The sequence below is a fragment of the Eschscholzia californica genome, unplaced genomic scaffold, assembly GCF_041429995.1.
Source record: "Eschscholzia californica isolate CP2 unplaced genomic scaffold, dmEscCali1.0.p SCAF_5, whole genome shotgun sequence".
Lineage (NCBI taxonomy): Eukaryota > Viridiplantae > Streptophyta > Magnoliopsida > Ranunculales > Papaveraceae > Eschscholzia > Eschscholzia californica.
Window position 1 is genome coordinate 41,787,329 of NW_028238472.1, and position 19,952 is coordinate 41,807,280.

At 34.3% G+C, this 19,952-nt stretch overlaps 2 protein-coding genes across 3 annotated transcripts; one reads left to right on the plus strand and one right to left on the minus strand.

The window, feature by feature from the left end:
• Nucleotides 1–1,159: 1,159 nt before the first annotated feature.
• Nucleotides 1,160–7,745, plus strand: LOC147539304 (uncharacterized). 2 transcript variants are annotated; one of them, XR_015225297.1, is made up of 6 exons: nt 1,287–1,686; nt 2,339–3,254; nt 3,530–3,625; nt 3,723–3,859; nt 4,252–4,629; nt 5,552–7,745. XR_015225297.1 is itself a non-coding variant. In XM_086640723.1 (5 exons), exons 1-5 carry the CDS (start codon nt 1,493–1,495, stop codon nt 4,430–4,432), a joined length of 1,524 nt encoding a protein of 507 aa, XP_086496849.1. In that variant the 5' UTR covers nt 1,160–1,492; the 3' UTR covers nt 4,433–4,740. The 2 variants fall into 2 exon arrangements, 1 of the variants encoding a protein (XP_086496849.1); XM_086640723.1 differs by lacking the exon at nt 5,552–7,745 and having other exon boundaries at nt 1,160–1,686; nt 4,252–4,740.
• LOC147539305 (exocyst complex component EXO70A1-like) lies at nt 5,134–7,475 on the minus strand. Its single transcript, XM_086640722.1, has one exon. The coding sequence runs from the start codon at nt 7,371–7,373 to the stop codon at nt 5,517–5,519; it is 1,857 nt and encodes a 618-aa protein (XP_086496848.1). The 5' UTR covers nt 7,374–7,475; the 3' UTR covers nt 5,134–5,516.
• Nucleotides 7,746–19,952: the final 12,207 nt, after the last annotated feature.

Below are 19,952 nucleotides of genomic sequence, written 5' to 3' on the forward strand. Positions count from 1 at the left end.
CTCTCTCTCTCTCTCCCTCCTTTCTACTCTCTTTCTCTATTGCTCCGGCGAAGGGGAGGACCCCTTCGCCGGAGCACTGGTTTCCAGACGAAACCAGGCCAGACCAGACGAGATCTGGTCTGGTCTGGAAACCAGACGAGATCTCGTCTGGTCTGGAAACCAGACGAGATCTCGTCCAGACGTGACCAGATCTCGTCTGGTCTGGCCTGGTTTCCAGACGAAACCAGGCCGGTTTCTTCTGGAAACCAGTGCTCCGGCGAAAGGGTCCTCCCCTTCGCCGGAGCATTATAGAGAGAGAGAAAGAGAGTAGAAAGGAGGGAGAGAGAGAGAATAAAGAAGAAAGAGAAAGAAGAGAGAGAAAGAAGAAGAAGAAGAGAGAAGATGAAGAGAGAAGAGAGAAGATGAAGAAGAAGAAGATGAAGAAGAAGAAGAGAAGAAAAAAAAATGGTTGCCGGAATTTTTTGCCGTCCGGCGACCATGGCCGGAGAAGATGGTGAGGTGGCAGGTGAGTGATGACGTGGGCAGATTGGTGATGACATGGAGGTGAGAGAAGTATGTTTGGTATTTTTAAAAGAAATTCTGTTTTGACCCCTAATTTTTTTCTAAACAACTTAAATTTTTTGAGAATCAACCCATATTTTAAGGGGGTCAAATTTGAATTTCCAAAATCTCTTTCACAAACAAGGGTAATAATGGAAACAAAAAGATTAAACATAAAGGTTGACTGACGGTGTTAAGAAAAGGGGGCCATATTTGAATTTACGAAAAAAAGGGGGCCATAAAGGAAGCTGGTCACAAAGTAGGGGGCCAAATAGGAATTAACTCTATTTTTAATGGTTATTGGCTTTTCTCAAAAAAAAAAAAAAAGAGCAGTATGGATTCAATCCCTATTTATAGGTGTTTTTTTTGTTGAACTACCCTATTTATAGGTGTTGAAACCATTTTTAGCCATTGTGGATGTGCTCCAACAACCAAAGTATCCTGGCCATATAATTGTTGGAGCCCTCACGGACCAACCGTCATCTGGCCATGGGCCTTAAACAAGAGTCGACTTAAGGTGGGCTTGGTGCTAAGTCTCAGTTCAACCCCATGCGACTGTGGTTGGAAGATTAGCTGAACCCGAAATTTGAATTTTGAACCTCCCCAACCGGTTGGAGTTGCTCAAAGAGAGTGATGATGTTGAGCGTATAACTCGTAATAATGGCGTGGAAATGTAACAAATACTAAATCTTGAGTTCAATCAAACAAGGGTCAACTATAATACAACCGACAAGAGTGTATTAATTAGACTTTAAACAGATACGCTCTTGCACTTGTTTGAGAAAACAAAACCAAACTCACTCGTCACTCTCTCTCTCTCTCTCACTAAAACACACACATTTACTAGATCTATAGTACCACCATACACTAGTATCTCATTAACTTTCTCTCTCTATAAGTTGAGAAATCACTTTCTCTCTCTATAACTAGACCGGTTTAGTTTTTTACGGCAATGGCGTCGGTTCAGTTCTTCTTGTTCGTAGCTATTTTTTCCCTCTTCTTCAATTTCATCTGCATTGAAGCATCGATTCACGATTACACCGGAGAGAAATTCATCAGTAAAGGAAACGCTTTTGTTTTACATGGAGGTAGTGAAGGAATTTACTCCCCTTCCTCTAATCAACAGGAAAGTTCAAGCTTTATACGGTAATCTTCTCGGTAGAAATTAGGGTTTCTTAATTGGTGAATTTTGTAATTCTAGTACCAATTTGGGGGATTTTTTTATTGGTATTGATTTGTTATATGCGTAGATCTGATATGAAGTTTAGTTTAGATTACTGGATCTGAGTTTAAGTTGTTAGCTCATGGAATTTTCTTCAGCTGGTTAATTTTGTTTGGCTAAAAATGAATTGCTTGAATTGATAGAATGTGAACTGTGATGCCCTAGCTATGCCATCAACAATGGCAACTTAATTAACTATTTGAGTCTGCAAAAGTTGACACCATTGAGGTTGATTCAGTACCTGTTCTAACCTAATTATCACTTTTAAAGATCTCATTTTGTTCGCTAAATAAGTAAACAATGTCGAAAAGTTGTTTTGATCTTGATTAGGTGCAAGAAAAAAATTAGGCTATAATTTGCATCTTGGGTGTTAATCAATCAATGTGCTTCTTTTTGTTGCGAAAGAATCTGTCTTTTGGCTTTCTTGCCATATAGATTTAAGTTACAGAGTCCTCCATTTTGAGTAAAGAAAAGCATCACGTATTCTAAATTTTTAATATTTTGCGATGTTTATTATTATCGAGAGTTAATATTTGATAGACATTACCTGATGCTTATGGTTTTGGTTGAAACTAGTTTTGAAGAGATTTCATTTCGAAGGCCAAAAGCTGGTAACTTAACCACTGGAGTGATTCATGCTATAGTTTTCGAAGTGGAAGATCGAGAAACAATTGGTGGTTCAGCCTATGGAGGACAAAGATCTATTTGTTGCACTTCAGATCTTGCAAAACTTGGGTTCTGTACTGAAGGAGAAGTTATCCTTCGTCCTTCTACTCATCATAGACACTATCCCGAAGTCCTAAGTTCAGTCTTTGAAGGGGATAATCTTGTGATAACATTGCCATCGGAATCCATGCAAATTACTGAGACGGGAATGTATAACTTGTATTTCATTCATTGTGACCCAAATCTCGAAGAGTTAGTTATAGAGGGGAAGACTGTATGGAAAAACCCCACTGGGTATCTTCCTGGGCGAATGGCCCCGCTTATGAACTTCTATATGTATATGTCATTTGCTTTTGTGGTACTTGGGATTTTCTGGTTCTTTCAGTATGCTAGACACTGGAAAGAGATTCTTCAATTACAAAACTGCATAACTCTGGTAATTGCATTGGGTATGTTCGAAATGGCACTGTGGTATTTCGAGTATGCCAAGTTCAACGAGACAGGAGTTCGTCCAGTTGGGATTACCATATCGGCTGTCACGTTCGCAACAGTTAAACGTACGGTTGAACGTTTGATCATTCTAATGGTTTCTATGGGATTCGGTGTTGTTAGGCCTACTTTAGGTGGTCTTAAGTCAAAGGTGATTTTGTTAGGTGGAACCTTTTTATGTGCGTCTGAAGTTCTTGAACTGGTAGAGAATGTTGGCACCATTAATGATCTTTCTGGGAAGGCAAGATTGTTTTTGGTTCTTCCTGTTGCTACCTTGGATGCTTTCTTCATTCTTTGGATATTTACTTCTCTCTCCACCACACTCAATAAGCTTCAGGTACTTGATGCTCATTAAATTCAGTTCTTTCTCCTCGTGTAGCTGATGAATATTACTCATTTCATGCCTACAGTATTAGGCTTAAAAGAGCACCACATGTGAGGGGGCACATGAGAATAGTCTCAGATGGACTACGTCTACTCTGATGCCAAAGAATATAATAACTAGTGCCTCTCCTCTCATTGCCGACTGGTTTTGAGTTGGATGCCGACAAATTTAACACATAAATTTGGTTGAAATGCTTCACGTTTTCCTATTTGATTTATCATTGACAGGCGAAACGGATGATGGCCAAGTTAGAAATTTATAGGAAATTCACGAACGCCCTGGTGGTTGCTGTTATTTTATCTGTTGGTGGGCTCATTTACGAGGTAATATTCATGTAATCGCAATGTTATGCGGAAGTATGTAGTATATGAGTTAGTATCCTAGACAAATAATTAATATACTCGCAAATTCCTTCTACAGCTTTACTTCAAGTCGACTGATGTGTATAATGAGCGGTGGCAGATCGCTTGGATCATCCCTGCCTATTGGCAACTCTTATCCTTTTCTGTTTTGTGTGTCATCTGTATTCTTTGGGCACCGTCTCAGAACGCAACACGGTAATTTCCCTACTTGGCAACTTAGAAGCTAAGCATCAAAAACTTTTTGTAGGTGATGGTTGTGGAATGCAATGTTCATGATACCTTAGACGCACAAGAATACTAGACCGGTACTCCCGGTGCTTCTGCAATGCTAGGGGACCTGAATGAACAAGCAAGTCGTTTTCATAACTATGACGTTATGTTGATACAAACTTATCCCAAGTCCAAAATAGTTGAGCCTATTCCATTCAATGGACAGTTCCTTGTGATAAGTTTGTGGATATCCAACCTAGAACCAATTGGCAATGAGTAGAGGTCTTACATAGCATGTTATTGGTCATGAAACGTCCATTGGTTCATGTGGGACTATTCTCAAACTTTATCGGTACTCGTGTGTTTGTATTTGACAGGTACGCTTACTCTAGTGAAACAAATGAGGAGTTCGACAAGGAGGAGACTATGACACTCATGAATCCGTCCCACGTAGTAGAGAAGGATGTTTTTGATGACTCACTTGAATCAGGGTCATCACGGAGTAATGAAGAAGTTCTGAATGAGGATCTTGAAGAAGAACAAGGAAAAACAGAGTAGGAATGATCCAGATGATGTTGCTATTCTAATGAACCTTGTGGGATTCTTCGGCTCCTCAGTCCTAATGGAAAATATGTTACGGTTGCCGACAAGAACCAAATACCTCCGACTAGAAATAGTATTTGGGAAGATGAAAGAAAAGTTTCCATCCACCTGTTCATTCGTTACATGTTGTTTCTCAGTTTTATAGGGGACAGGTTAGCATCGGACGACTGTTCTTTTTCCTTCTCGTTTTTGTAGTGTGACTGATCATTGTATGATTTCCACTTTCCACTTATATAAACACATCAATTACCATTTCGAATTCATTTGTGAATTTTTGCATCTTTTTGTGAGTGGGTAAAATATAGTACTGCATTATGGAGGATTTGAGAGAACCTGTAATCTTCAATTCAAAATTCATCTTTGTTATCACTTCCTAAGGGAGGTCTTCGAAACTCATACATTGGCGTGCTTCTGGTATTAGCTCACGTAATTCGTGTTGGGTGGTCGTGACCGTTTAGCACCCCAAAGTTAGCTCAAGAGGCGAGACTTCCCTTCACACTTATGAATTGACCGTCTGCACTTACACGACTTATCCTAACAATTCAAAACGCTTGTATTTCGACGTCCCTTCTTAAGATCAAACCCTAGATACATACAAAAATTTCAAACTAGTAGGAATCTTGCAGAACAGTTCATAATTGACCTTCCTCTAATAATTTCTACCATAAGTGAGAAATATTATTACCAATAGAGATTATAAAGGTACTACTAAACAACAAGAATTCTGATATGAACAAAATGAATGAAACAAGATCTAGAGCTTAGTAACAAATCAAAAACAATTTGCTTTTAAAGTACAGAAAGTATGTGAGTAAAAATGAACCCTGACTATCTGAAGATAACGAAGAAGATATCCTCAACTTGATCTTCACTATTATTACTCTGATCACTCTTACCTTTTTGTCGATTCTACCATTCGAATCAATCCTCGAAGAATTCAGATAAAACTTACAGAAATCTAGCTTCACCCAAACTTAAAATCACCCAAATGCTTCCTCCTAAAAAATTTAATATCATCTAATATGATTCTAACTTGTTTTTAGTGTGATCTTCTTCTCATGTGCATTGAAACAGGATACCCTTCAAAGAAATCAAGAGTAGCAGCTTCAAGATCGTCGACAGAGTACTTGATATACATCTCTGGATGCTTCCCACTCTCTATATGACTTCTATATCGACCAAGAAAAGATCGATAAGCGGGTAGTAATTTCTCCATTATTGATATTCGAAGTTCTTCTCTAAGTTGTGGATCAGGTACTAACCATGTTGCTTGAGTTCTATGAACTTCTTCAAATGATGAATTAAAAGTTTTGAATCTATCTCTTAATGCTGATTTTGATACTCCAGATGAAAACCCACCTTTTACATGTAACCCTTCATCTCTTAAAGAATATAAAACACCTACCCAAGTTGATCTTTGATAATTTGTTGCAGCAATTCTGAATTTTCTTGTCAACTTTCTTAAGTAATCGTCTCCGATCATTTCTTGAAGTTCTGAAGATCCTCTTATCTTTTGAACAATATAATGAACATTGTTCATAATGAAAAGATGAGCTAAAGAATTATCTTTATAATGTTTTGATTTTCCATCTAAATTTGATTGAAGTATCATAATGATCCAAATCAAATGAAGAGCTAATGGAGTTTGATTTTCAACTTCAGGAAATTCGAGCTCGTTTATGTATGATTCAGAAACTACCCGAGAACTCATCGATGGTTTAGAAACTATCAATTCGTATAATGTTTGTTTATAATCAGAAATCAAGTTGACATAATTCATTACATATCTTGTTAAAGGATGAATAGTACCTCCAGGAACGGGGACTTTCGATGTTTCTCTTTGAACAGCATTTTCGAATTCAGATAATATACCTCTTGCTGCTTCTGCTAATCTTGATAGAATTTCTGCAGCTTGAACTCGAACAGATTCAGAAGATTTCGATCCGAAAACTGAATCAACATCTGGTAAAAGATCAGATAATGCATCATGAAGATCTAAAATTTTGAAAAGTTTTTCAGGTGATCTTCTACTTATACTAATTGCTTCTGCAAAATTGAATAACTGAATAGCTGGTCCTTTAACAGTTTCCATGAAACAAGAATCATCAGCATTAGTACCCAAACCTTCAAAGATCTGTTCACAGAGTTTTTTCTCACTCGAAAACAGAATTCTAACACAAATTTTCGCAGCTTTAATCCATTTTCGAATCTTAGCTTCTAATTCATCCCATTCTAATCTTTGAACATCACCAATACTTAATTTTTCGATACCAAGTCCACGAAAACTTGATTCGACAGCTGATTTTCTTACACTACCATAAACTTGAATACATTCGCGTAAATACCCAGAAGTTATCATTCTCTCAGCTATACTTCGAAGATCGAAAATGGGTTCGGTTGGAATTAGATCGATCTCTTTTATACTACTTGTTGTTCGATAACTAGTACTATCTCTACCTTGTTCATGAACATCTTGATCTATTACTGAAGAAAACTCTTCTGAATTGAATTCTCCAATACTATTACTACTTCTATAAGTTGAAGATGATGAATTTGGATCAAGAAGTGATTCGATTTCGATTGGGTTTGTATGGGTAATTAGAATATTACGAAATTCGTCTTCTAGACGAGCCATTGCTATTTGAATAGCACCATTGATCTTATTAGTTGAATCATTAGAAAGGGTTGTTGATTCCATTGATCTTTGAATCTCATCTACTGCATTTAAGTAACGATTAGCTTCTTGTCGATCATCTCCATCGAAAATCATTCTTTCTCTTGCTTCTTCTGATACTGTTGAATCCCATCTTAAGATAAGTTTCTCTGCTGCTTCAAACTCCACTGCAACACCAATGGTGTTGGTGGTGGTACTGTTTGATCTTTCAGGTGGTTCCATGGCTTAAAGTGAAGGTTTTCTGATTGTGTATATAAAACTAGAACTTGAAAATAGATAAGAAAAGGTTGAGATTGAGATCTTTTTGTGGGTTTTTCTTTCTTTTTGTTTATGGTTATGGTGGTGGGGTGATGACTGTTATGGATGAGAGAGAGAGAGAAAGAGAGAGAGAGAGGGAGGGAGATTATAATTGGTTTATTTCTTTCTCTTTCTTTTTGGGGAGAAGTTATGATTTTGCAAGTAAAAGCAGCTGTTTTTATTTGTCTGGATCTGGATTAGAAGGTTTTTGTAGAATTCTTTGGCATTGAGGGTTTGGCAACACTTTATATATATATATGTATATATGAAAGTATTGAGCATAATTTCATGAACCACTAATATACAAAGGTTGATATATTTTATACAAGTAATACCCATTCCCTTCATCAAAAAATAAAAAAGTAATACCCATTCGATTTCGTCATCATATCCTCAAATAGATATATGGTATGGGGAACTCGAGACAACTGGTCTAACGTCTATTCTACTTAATTGTTGTACGAGTGAAAAACAACACTAATTACTAATGAAATTAGCCCTTTTTCATTTTTCAATCTAACAAAGATATTTGAAAAGGATATTGTGTACCATATGATGTTGTTAACTATTTTTCCAAAACTTAAATCATTTTTGTTTTTCAAATTAAAGTGTTGTTTGCTTTTTTTTTTTGAAGTCCAAATTTGAAATCTGAACAAATCTATACATAATTTACTTGTATAAATCCGAACAAATCTATACATAATCTACTTGTATAGTTTGACTATTTGCATGTGTTTACTTATCTAGTAAGTTCAGACCTTAAAACCCATATTCTTTTTCAAATTAAAACTTTTTTTTTTTGATGAAGTTATCAAATTAGAACTTGCTCTACAAGCTAGAAACATATGCAGAGGATACAATTACTTGTTTCAAGATGTTAAGGCAAAAACATAAAAAACAACTAAGTTTGATATAAAACTAATTCTAGTATGAAAAATGACAACACCCAACAAATGTTTTCTCTGCCGAAAAAGCAAGTTTATCAAAAATGTAATTAGATCTTTATTTGTTTACCGTGTTAAGTTTGTAGTCATCCAACTCAAAACCAATTAGTTGAGAGGACCTAATCATTATATCCCCACGTGTCTTCTTTGATGTAGCATTTGTTGAACCTAACACGTAATCTTTTTCTTTCTGGTGACGTGGAATATGTGTGGATTTTAAACCTATTACGTGTGAGTCTGACTCTTATATCGTCATCTAACTCAAAATTTATTGAACAATGAATCGAGAAAAACTAAATATTATATTATTAGTTACTAGATGACCATTCTTTTACGTGGGACATTTGGTACTTCTCAACAATTTAATCTATGAAAATTAAACATACTTTTCTAATGAAGTGTTCTTGGGTTGAGATAATTGAAGTGGAAAAATAAAGAGTAGGACTGAGACTATCACCTTAAAGGTTGGCCTGCACAATTCTATAACAGGTTACCTTTATGGTTAATATGAATCTAACTAGTAGTTGATCTAAGAGAATTACTAATCCAAGGGCTAAAATTAATTATACAGATTGAATTTATGGTCATTGATGACTTTGATTATTTGTCATATGATCGGATGGATGAGGGTGGTTTGTATAGAATATAAAATTTGTGTAAGGAATACATGTGATCAGTTAGTTTAATTTATTTGGAAGGGGAACAGCTTGGAGAAAATTATTTTTATTTAGTATTTGTTGTTGGACATTGGTTTTGGACAGCTTGTTTTTGCTGTGAAATCAGAAAGACTAATAACACAATTTCTTTTCTGTCTAAATCTGCAATTCTGCATGGCTCTAGCTTCACAATCCTACACGTATATATAAGATAGGAGCAATCACATTCCAATTAAAAAGACCACCTTCTCAACAAAAAAAAATATAATTAAAAAGACCACCTCAGTTGAAAAAATTGTGCACTGTCCACAGTCAAACTTTTTTCTTTTTTTTTGATAATATTTCCACAATCAAACTTGTTAGTATAAACTTCATCAAAAAAAAAAAAAAAAACTTGTTAGTATAACTTTCAACAAAAAAAAAAAATTGTTAGTATATCTTTTTTAACAACAGTGTTATTTACAGAGCGGCTAAAAGCTATTTAGAGAGCTGGCTATTTTTTTTTTTTTTTTTGTATAGGTCAGCAGGCTTTTTAGAGAGTCTGAAACTCTAGAGAGCTGGCTATTTGTAGATGTACTTTTTGTTATTTGCAAATAGTTTGTATTTATGACAACTTATTAGGTGTTTATTAGACCCCTATTTTACAGATAAGTCTTTTCCTCCATCTAAAATCCTTGATCTCTTCCCTCCAAAAATTCTTAAAGTCATTCTTTCAACTTGTATCTAGATGTATTAGGGTTTCATGGCTTTTTTGGGTAGTGTTCAAAGAAACCTTGTTATAGATTTATCTTGAATCATATATATTCATGGAAGTAGATTTCTCTTTAGCTCTTTAGGTAGTTTTCAAAGAAATCTTGTCATCGAAGAAGATCAGATTTTGTTGCCATATTTTTTGTTGGTTCTTGCCTAAAAATTTCGGTTTAAATTCGGAGGTTCCTGTCGAAAATCTATTTTTTTGTCATATTTTGCTTATAGTTTTTGTTGTTTTTCACCGAAAATTGTTTTTATAAAAAACGTCTTCGAAAATAAGCATTATTTGGCTGAAAACTCGGGTCGTTCATAAAAGTGAGGAAAAAATGTTGACCTAGAAATCTGAGTTCCTTTTTAGAATAATCACCACAAATTAGTTTATCTTACCTTTAAAGCTATATTTTCACTCAAAATGTTGTTATATGAGTCCAATGAAGAGTTGTAGTTGAGTTCTTCAATATCAAACTCGCCCATTAATGAAGCTTCTTGACCACCAAGCTCCTCCATTAATGTACCTTCTTCATTGTTAGTTTCTTCCATTATTAATGTTTCTAGTAGGTGATTGTGAGTTGATTGTTCATAGTTGTGTGGTGATTGTTGGGGTGGTGGATAAAATATCTTCTACTCTATAATCAATAATTTTATTTCAGTTTGATCCTTATCAAAATTTGATTTTAGTCCCTATGTGATCTGTAAATAGCAAAGCCTTATTCACAGAAAAAGTGAAAAGATTCCAACTTTTGAGCTATGTAAAGAGCCAGAGTAGCTCTGTAAATAGTTTTGGCCAATTGATATAGGAATATTTGTTATTTTATTTTATTTTGTTAAAATACGCTAACGTTAAAGCATAACACTAGGGAAATTTGGCCAAAACACCCTGTAATTTTTTTGTTTTGGTGTGAACAGAATCAGTCAATTTTTAGTCTTCAGCTTCTCTAGGTACTTATGTAATTTGCAACAGCTTCGCAACACCTTGAACATCTTTGCAACACCTTGCGACAACTTTGCGATAGCTTTGCAACACTTTGCGACAGTTTTGCAATAACTTTGCAACACCTTGCAACAACTTTCCTATAGCTTGCAACGTTTTGCAACAACTTTGCAAAAAATATTGGGTTTTTATCCAAACAAAATAAAAATATTTAGATTTTTAACAAAAAAAAATATAAATTTTGAGTTTTTAACTAAAAAAAGTATAACTTGTCTTTTCAACTTCAAAAAGTTTAAAATTGGATCTTCGGGTCAATTTCCTGATAAAATTACATCAGAGTATTGTTTGTAGTATTATTGGAAGAAACCCTTGCCCTATGAACTACCAATATTATTTTTGACTAATTTATGGACTATCTCATTATATTTTCTATTACAATATGAAAATTTAATGAAAGTAAATAAATGATTGCGTTCTTGAATTTTCTTTAGAGTTGCGTGTGTTGCCCAATGAATGTTTGTCTGCTTGCGTTGAAGGTTGTTTTATGAATGCTTGATTATCACTTTCTATTATAATCTGGTTGATATTCAGGGACTTAGCCCATTGAATTCCTTCTGATATTGTTTTAGTTTCTCATTCTTCACTACTGCGTGCTCTGGTAAGATTCTTTTTGGATTGAATCTTCTGTGAATTGTGATCATGTATGAGTAAACCAAGATATCTTCCATGATATTTTAGGCATAATCACAATGGAGCGATGTGTATTCTATCGTCTCAATTTCTTTATTGCAAATTTGGCAAGTATCTAATTTACTTAGGTATCTGGCAATTTGTTATAGTTGTGGTAAAAAACCGGTACAAAATTTCTATAAGAATAATTAATTTTTGGAATAATGTAATCGTCTCTATAAAGATGATATCAAAAGAATTCTAATTTCTACTGAGGTTCCATTTCAAATGACCGTTTCCTGTATTATGAATAGCAATTGATAAAATGAAATGGATAATGGTATCATCAAAAGTCTTCTAGAGAATGTTTTGGTCCCAATTTCTATTAGCAATAAGTTGTGATACTCTAGTGAGCAAAGAATGTTTAGAATTAACACTAAGATGATCGATGTTAGGGATCCAATAATCTGATCAAATATTGATCTTTTGGTCATCATGAATTTCCTATATGGAATTGTTGTTGTAGGGGGAGCAACGGATGCTTTTTTCGGTTTTGCCTCGAGCCGAAGCCAAACCAATAAATAGCGGTTTGACTAAATATTCGGTTGAAGCCGAGCCAATCATTCGGCCAGCCAACATGGTTTGACCCGGTTTTGTTCGGCTCGGTTGATCGGTTTAGCCGAGAACAAGTTAGAGAAAATGCTAAAGTAATGTTATTCATTTCATTGAATAAGGATTAAATTCCTTACTTCAACAAAAAAAAAAGGATAAATTCCTTATTCTTGATGCTTTTATAATACAAAAAGTCTACTCAAGCCGCCTCGTGGGACTCCCACTTGAACCGCATGTGAGAGAAACAAAGGTTTTTCTCTCCTCTCACATGTTCAGTCACGTGGAGAGAGAAACCCTTGTTTCTCTCATGCGATTCAAGTGGGAGTCCAAGGAGGCGGGTCATGTAGACTTGTTATATGTAATATATTTCCTTTTAAGTTTAATGCTTCAAACTTTACTACATTATTATTAACTTAAGATAGCAAGGATGATTCAGAATTTAGTACTAAACTTTAGTATTTCTTACTCTTATACCCCTTATATAATAATATTTTATTATGATAAAGTCCTTAGAATTCAGTCGGTTTGGTTTGGGCGGTTTCTATAATCCAAGCCGAATCCAAACCAAACCGGTTTGGGTTGCTCAGTTTTTCGGCTGAAAGGAGTCGAACTATATGGTCCGAAAATCGATCAGTGCAGTTCAACTTGGTCTGATTTGGTGTTTGCTCATCCCTGATTGTTAATATAAATATGATCAATGTAGCTATGTGTTTCGAGATACAAGAATGATGGGGTATAGTGAACTATATCAGTTTGAATGACGAAAGTATTTAGCTTTTGAAATTGGGCTCAATGAGCATTGGTTTTTGTTTTACAACCCCGAGCTAATTTGCCAAGAAATGCTTGATTCTGGTGAGAGGATTACAACATCTTAGGCCTCCTATGTGCTTGGAGGAGCAGATATAATGCCAATTCTTAATATGGATTTTTTTTTTATGTTTTCCCCATCAAAAGGACCTTTGAATGATCTTAATGCGTTTGCAAATACTTTTTGGAATCACAAAATATTGCAACTGGTATGTGAGGATATCTACTGCGATTGTAGGAACAACAATCATGCGACCAGCTTGCGACATAAAATTATTCTGCGAGGCTGAGAGCTTCTGTTTGATCGAGTCAATCAATTGGGAGAAGACAACTTGGTGATTGATTCTGACTTATTTTTGTTTTTATTTTGTTACTTTCTACAATTTTATAAACTCTTGAATATATCTTATATAGTATTTAAAACAGGTTAGCCGGGTTACCCGAGAGATAAGTCTGACCATCTATTTTTTGTGGGAGTTTGATAAATACCACGTCCAATTATATGAATTTTTCTTCATGAAATCGACTCAAAATAGAGTACTTTTAGTGTCAACAATTAACTTTTAATATACCAAAATTGGTAACAATTTTCTGAAATATCTCTCTCCAATTCGATTCACACTATCAGAACTACTACTCCACTTATTTCTCTCTACTTTTCACTTTTGTGATTTCTCAAATCCACTCTTTGTTTCTCTCTCTAAACGGGTTCTCTCCACTCAAAAATTTCTCCAAAGATCTCTCAAATTCAATATATTTTTTCTTCTTCACCTGAAAGAAAAAAAACAATACAGTTCAGAATTTTTTCTTGAATTGCCTGTTTCTCTATTTTTATATCTATCTTAAGACCTTAGTCAAAAGAGATCTACCGAGTTCGTAGAGCACAGCCATAACCTAGTATAAGTACATAAGGAATTCGTATAACTACAATAACCAATCTCTATACCACTGATCAAATTCTTCATTTTGGATGTTATTTAGGTGTTTGTTTATTTTTTTCACTTTAATTTAATTATCAGTGATAAAGAAATCGATTCTCTCACTCCTTATCCACCCAAGTTGTTTGAGAATATTACTTTTGGATTTAAAATTTGTTTTTATATATGCAAATTACTACTAATTTTTAAAATATAAATTAATGAGGTTAACCAAGCAGGAAAGCTTGATCCGCTGGCTATGTCTCTCTTTTTTTTGAAATTAAAATGATTTTAATGTAAAAATTAGTATATATTCCTGTTTAAATCTGCCTCCTCGATTACATACAAAAACAGATTAAAACTAATCACAAATTAAATGAAGTCAACTGATCTACAACCTAATCAGTCTAACCTTCACATGCTCGCACGCTTGCACATACTTAAAATAATTATAAAATTATTACTAACATTTTTTAAAATAATTCTGATTAATTGGAAATTAAATCATAGGAGTAGCAAAATAAAATTTTATTGTAAAAGAGTCAATGTTTAGTAAGACTTCATTTATTACAATAACAAGAACATAAAAACAAATAATAACAATAATAATAATAATAATAATAATAATAATAATAATAATAACGATGAAAAATTAATGTTAGTTAAATGTAAATAAAGAAAGAAAAAGAAAAGTGGATACGGTCTAACGTCAATTGAGTGTTAATAGCAAAAACTAAATGATGAAATTGTAACACATTTGTGTTAAACAAACTAGCTAGATGCATACGCATTTCGCACCTAAATATTCTACAACTTTATTACGTTACTATTAAAAGGATATAGTCGGTATAGGAAGTTATTTAAACGAGATCGTATTTTGGGTTTAGACTTAAAAAAAAAAAACAAAAAATATATACTGTCGAAAAGAGTGGGAGAATCTAGTGTACGGTGGGAAGAGATACATATCATGTCGTTGGTTGAAAAAACGATATATAATACTTGCGTAAATAATACCTGGATTAAAGTACAATTAATTAATGAATTCAAACTATAGAAAATTTAAAATTATAAGTAGGGTTTAGGCTTGATTAGGGTAAGGAAGTGCACGAATGGTGCATTGTTAGAGTAAAAGGAAGGGAATCTTTGAGAGGATGTTCTCTTTGGTATAATCAATGGTGTTTTTTAACTTTACCAAACTATTTGGTAGTTAAGTTTTCTCTTAAGTGCAAAAGTTGAAAAAATTCAAATTGTTTTGTGTCAAATTTCAATTGAGATTCTCCTTCTAAACGACGCTATCAAAATCCTCAATTCAACAAACATCTCCAATATCTTAACAAAAAAAAAACATCTCCAATGCAACACTCTAAAATTTATGTTTCATCTTAAATCCCAACTTAAGTTTTGCATTGGAAAAAGTCAAAATGGAAAACTATAATACAAAACTTTCTCCACTGCAAAACTCAATTTGGGTATTAAGAGCATCTCCAATGTATTATTCAACTTGAAAAACACAAATTGACACATAAGCTTACTTGAGTTTTTGACAAAATGCATTCTCCAAAGCAACACTCAACTTGAATCTCAATATGATGTGACAACAATAAATGTTGATTCTTTTGAGTATCCTAACATTTATTGTTGTATCTCAATTGGTCCACATCATAATTTTATATATTAAAATAAAACACAAGAGTAAATCTAAAGTAAATGTTGAGTTTTTTAGTGTTGCATAGGGGTGTACCCGAGTCAAGCTTTTAAAGAGCTGCTCGAGCTTGACTCGACTATTACTCGTGATCAACTCGAAAATTAACGAGTACGAGCTTAACACGAGCCCAAAATCATGCTCGTTTATGTAAACTAGACGAGTTTGAGCATTCTTTAGTGTATCCCGAACTACTTGTGAACAACTCGTTTAACATACTATATATAATAGTGTAGTACATAATTACGTATTAGTATTGAAACTTGTACATGGAATATCAACCATTAAAAGATTACTATAATATGAATCAATAATCATTATTATTGTATGTGACAAATGATCATTGAAGTGTTTTGATAATTTAGGAAGTTTTTTTAATTTGAAGTATTTTGATAAACGAGCTTAAAACAATGCGACCTCAAGCTCTTTCAAACATATACGAGTGGAGCTCGAGAAAGTGGACAATTACTCGACCGTGCTCGAGCTCGAGCAAACAGTAAAAAAAACTAACCGAGCTTGAGTATCTTACTACTCGCATCGGCTCGGCTCGGTTACACTCCTAGTTTGCATTGGAGAAGTATTTTGAATTGAGGATCTCAATAGTGTCAGTTAGGAAAGGGAATCCCGATTCATACTTAACACATTGGATTAGTTGAGTGTTTGTTGAGCGTTGCATTTGAAGAGATGCTCTACGATGTTGTCACAACATTTAATTTCAAGATGTCAATAAACTCAATATTTGAGATTTCTCTTGAGGGTCTCAACTCTCCATTAATATTAAAAATAATTATTTAGAAAATGACACATAAACAATTTTTAAGTTTTTAGAGGGTTATACAAGAGATGTTTATTGAATTTAAGATCTCAATTGTGCCATCTGAAAAAAAAAAAATCTCAATTTAAACTCAACACACAAGACAATACGAGTTTTTTTGAGTTTTGCATTGAAAATGCTCTTAGACTTGTATGATCTTATAATTATCAAAGAATAACTCTATGTCATGTAATATCTAGTAATTATAATACTTTTTCTATTATTTGGTTCGAGCAGGATTCATAAAGATAAATGTTGGAATTGTGATTTTGGATAATTAAATTCAGTTCACAGAAACACAACCTTAGTATTCCTTTGATTAAACTAACAATTCCAAGAAGGTAAGTTCAATCACCAATTAATTAGAGAGTAGAATCATTTAGCAATTCTTGCTGAGGGAAGTGAGGTAAAACCCCATAATCAATACCATTTTAAGACATTACTTCTCAAATAGCCCCAATTTTATGACCAACTTCCTGTCTAGCTCCCTGTTTTATCAAAAATATCAAGATGACCCCCTTTTCCAGTTACTGTTTTCCGTTAACTAGTCATCACCTCTCTCTCTTCCACCTCATCATCTCTCTCTGCCACGTAACCTTCTTGCCACCTCATCATCTTCTTCGTTAAGGTCGTCGACCGACCAATTTTCCGGACGGCACCCTTCAAACTAAAAAAAAAAAATTTCTTCTTTCTTTTTTCCTCTCTCTCTAAAACTGAATTCCAGCCACAATGAGTTAAAAATCCACCTGTTGATTCATGACTTAGAATCTCAGTTTGTGGAGCCCAATTCTTTACTAATAATCCTCTTCCATTTTCTCTGCAACTTTTAACTTCAATTCCAAACCCAATCTTCCTTTTCCCATCTATATATATATATATATAAACCGACACGCCCACAGTTATAATCTCCCGACTCGATCCATCAATCTCGATAAAAAATCCACCGACCTAACCATTTCTCTTCTCATTACAACCTCATTTCTCTCGTTCACAAATCAATTTCATGGATCACCTGCCGAAACCTCTATATATTAGCAGTGATTCTATCTATGGTTACATAGATAAGACGGGTTTAAAGTCATTGCTCAATCTACAAATGATTCCATGGTGTTTTCCCCTTTTATAGAATTATATCTCCTGCTTACCTCCCAGACCAGGAAGTGCTTCTTCTCCAGGTGATGATGATGGTAATCAAACAAGTGGGTCATCAACTATCAAGCTCATTAAATCAGATGGTATGGTAAAAATTTACCACCAACTTATAATTGCATCAGATTTAACAGAAGAATTCCCCAAACACTTAATATGTCATTCACATTCATTCTTCATAGGTCAAAAAATTCAAGCTTTAATCAATTAGGTCAAAAGTATTTCCTTCTTCCTAACCATTTCTTTCAATTTGTTCTCTAGACATCAGAAACCCTAACTCTGATTTCGGTTTCCAGCATCAAGTACGTATTCAAATCCTTAGATCTGGATTCTACAATTTATGTGAAATTTTCTATTAGGTTCAATCGAAGTTCTAATCATTAGGTCCAAATTTTACAAACAAAACCTGTAATTTAGATGGTTTACGATGAAATTCAGTCGATTCTGTGAAGTTTGAACGAAATGTTGATGTTTAATCTGAGCTCTTAAATCTCTTATGAATGTTAATGTTGTGTTAGATTATATTTATTGATTACTACGATACTGGTGACTAATCTGTGTAGTAATCGTTCAAATACTTTGAAAGTTTGATTTTGGATTTTGCAATTTGTATATTGTAGATCTGCAGTTTGTATCAGTTTGAACAGAGATGAAGAGAGAGAAAAGGAGAGGGAAGATGAGAAGAGAGAGAAAGCTTATTTTAAGTATGAAGGTCGTCGGCCGGTCGTCGGGAATTTAGTCGCCTGACGACCTTATCGGAAAGATGATAAGGTGGCGAGAGAGATGACGTGGCAGAGAGAGGTGATGAGATGGAGGAGAGAGAGAGATGATGACTAGTTAACGGAGTTATAACGGTAACTGAAATAGGGGCCATCTGAGTATTTTTGATAAAATAGGGGACTAGACAGGAAGTTGGCCATAAAGTTGGGGGCTATTTGGAAAATAACCATAATTTATGTGTTTTAAGTATTGGGAAATGAGAATAATAGAGATTAATTAGGGTTGTTATCTAGGTTTTATTTGAGATTTTCTAGGTACTTGCCAGGTAAGCTAAAAAGGCATATTGGTGGACCTTTTACTTTAAATATTTATTCCAGCTGGCACATATCAACGAAGAGAGAGAAAGAAAGGGTTGACGAATGAGAGATTTGCTGGCACTGAGCTGGATGATCAGTGGGCTATTTGAGAAGTTCTGGGTGATCAGATATGTCTAGGCTAATGGGCTTTCCTTAATTTGAGCCCATAACTAATCGGAACCTACATAGTGGGCCAATGTTAGGACTAAAAAGGTTATATGGGCACTAATACACACCCCATTTGATTTAGTCCATTCAAGGCTTTGTTAACTCCAACCACAATAAACACAAGGAGAAGATGAACACTTGCTTGTTGACCACTTGACGAGCAAGATTGAAAGCGGAAGAAAGAGAGAGTGAGATTGAAGAGGGGCGAGAGGGGAGGTTGATGGAGAGAGAAAGAAAAGAAGAGACTAGGCGGTAAATAATAGTACATAGTAAGAAAGTGTACAAGGTATACTGCATAAAATTAGATGCACAATTCATCTAACATTATGTGATATATAAATGAGAAATGTGTTACATACACCAGAGTTTCTTTTACGTAACCAACGTGGGGGCATTATGGTGGGTGAACAATTATTGAGATACATGATATATGAGATGGATCGAGATGAAAAGATCCGACGACAAGATATGAGTCCAAGATATTGGAAGATATAAAAGATATAATTTCTTATATTTATGATATATCTTGTAACTATTGAATGGTAATAATATTAGATATATATCTTGTAACTATTGAATGGTAATAATATTAGATAGATTTTATATTTTTGTTTAGTTAGGAGAAACTAGGAAACCACATACCCTAATTTCTGTATAAATAAGAGAGTGTCGTAAAATTAACTCATTCGATTACATTAGTTTATGTTTGCCTATTGTAGCGGATCCCCACAATTGTGAGTAATAAAGTATGTAATTGCTGTATTCCAAGATGTAAGTCGTGAATATCCGACTAAATCTTGTTACGGTAATGCTATGTTCACGGAAATTTTTGACGAATTTCTTTCACGGAATGACGTGGCGTGTTACTTTTGAAATTTTGACCAGATCTGGATCGTTAAAAATATACGGCCCAGATTCATACTTCCTTCTGCCACATCATCCTTTCATTCTTCCCACTTTTAAGAGAGAGAGAGTGTGTACGGGAAGAAGATAAAGCAGAACACCCTTCTTCTTCTTCATCTATCACATATGGATGAGTTTATGCCCAAATCCCTTAGTGTCTTCTTTATTCGACCAGAGAGTAGAGAAAGAAAAAAATCTTTTGTTTTTTCATTCTATCAGATTAGTCTCTATCCCAAAATTGGGGCGGGCTCGCGTGATCAAAGAGGAAACCGACGACGGATTTTATTGCAGGTTTCCTTAATCTTATTAGATTGGGCATGAAACCAGAAAAATTACAAAAGTTTGAAGAAATTTTTTCATCTAATTTAAGTTGGTTTAGGAAGACCGATTAGAAAATCTAGGGTTT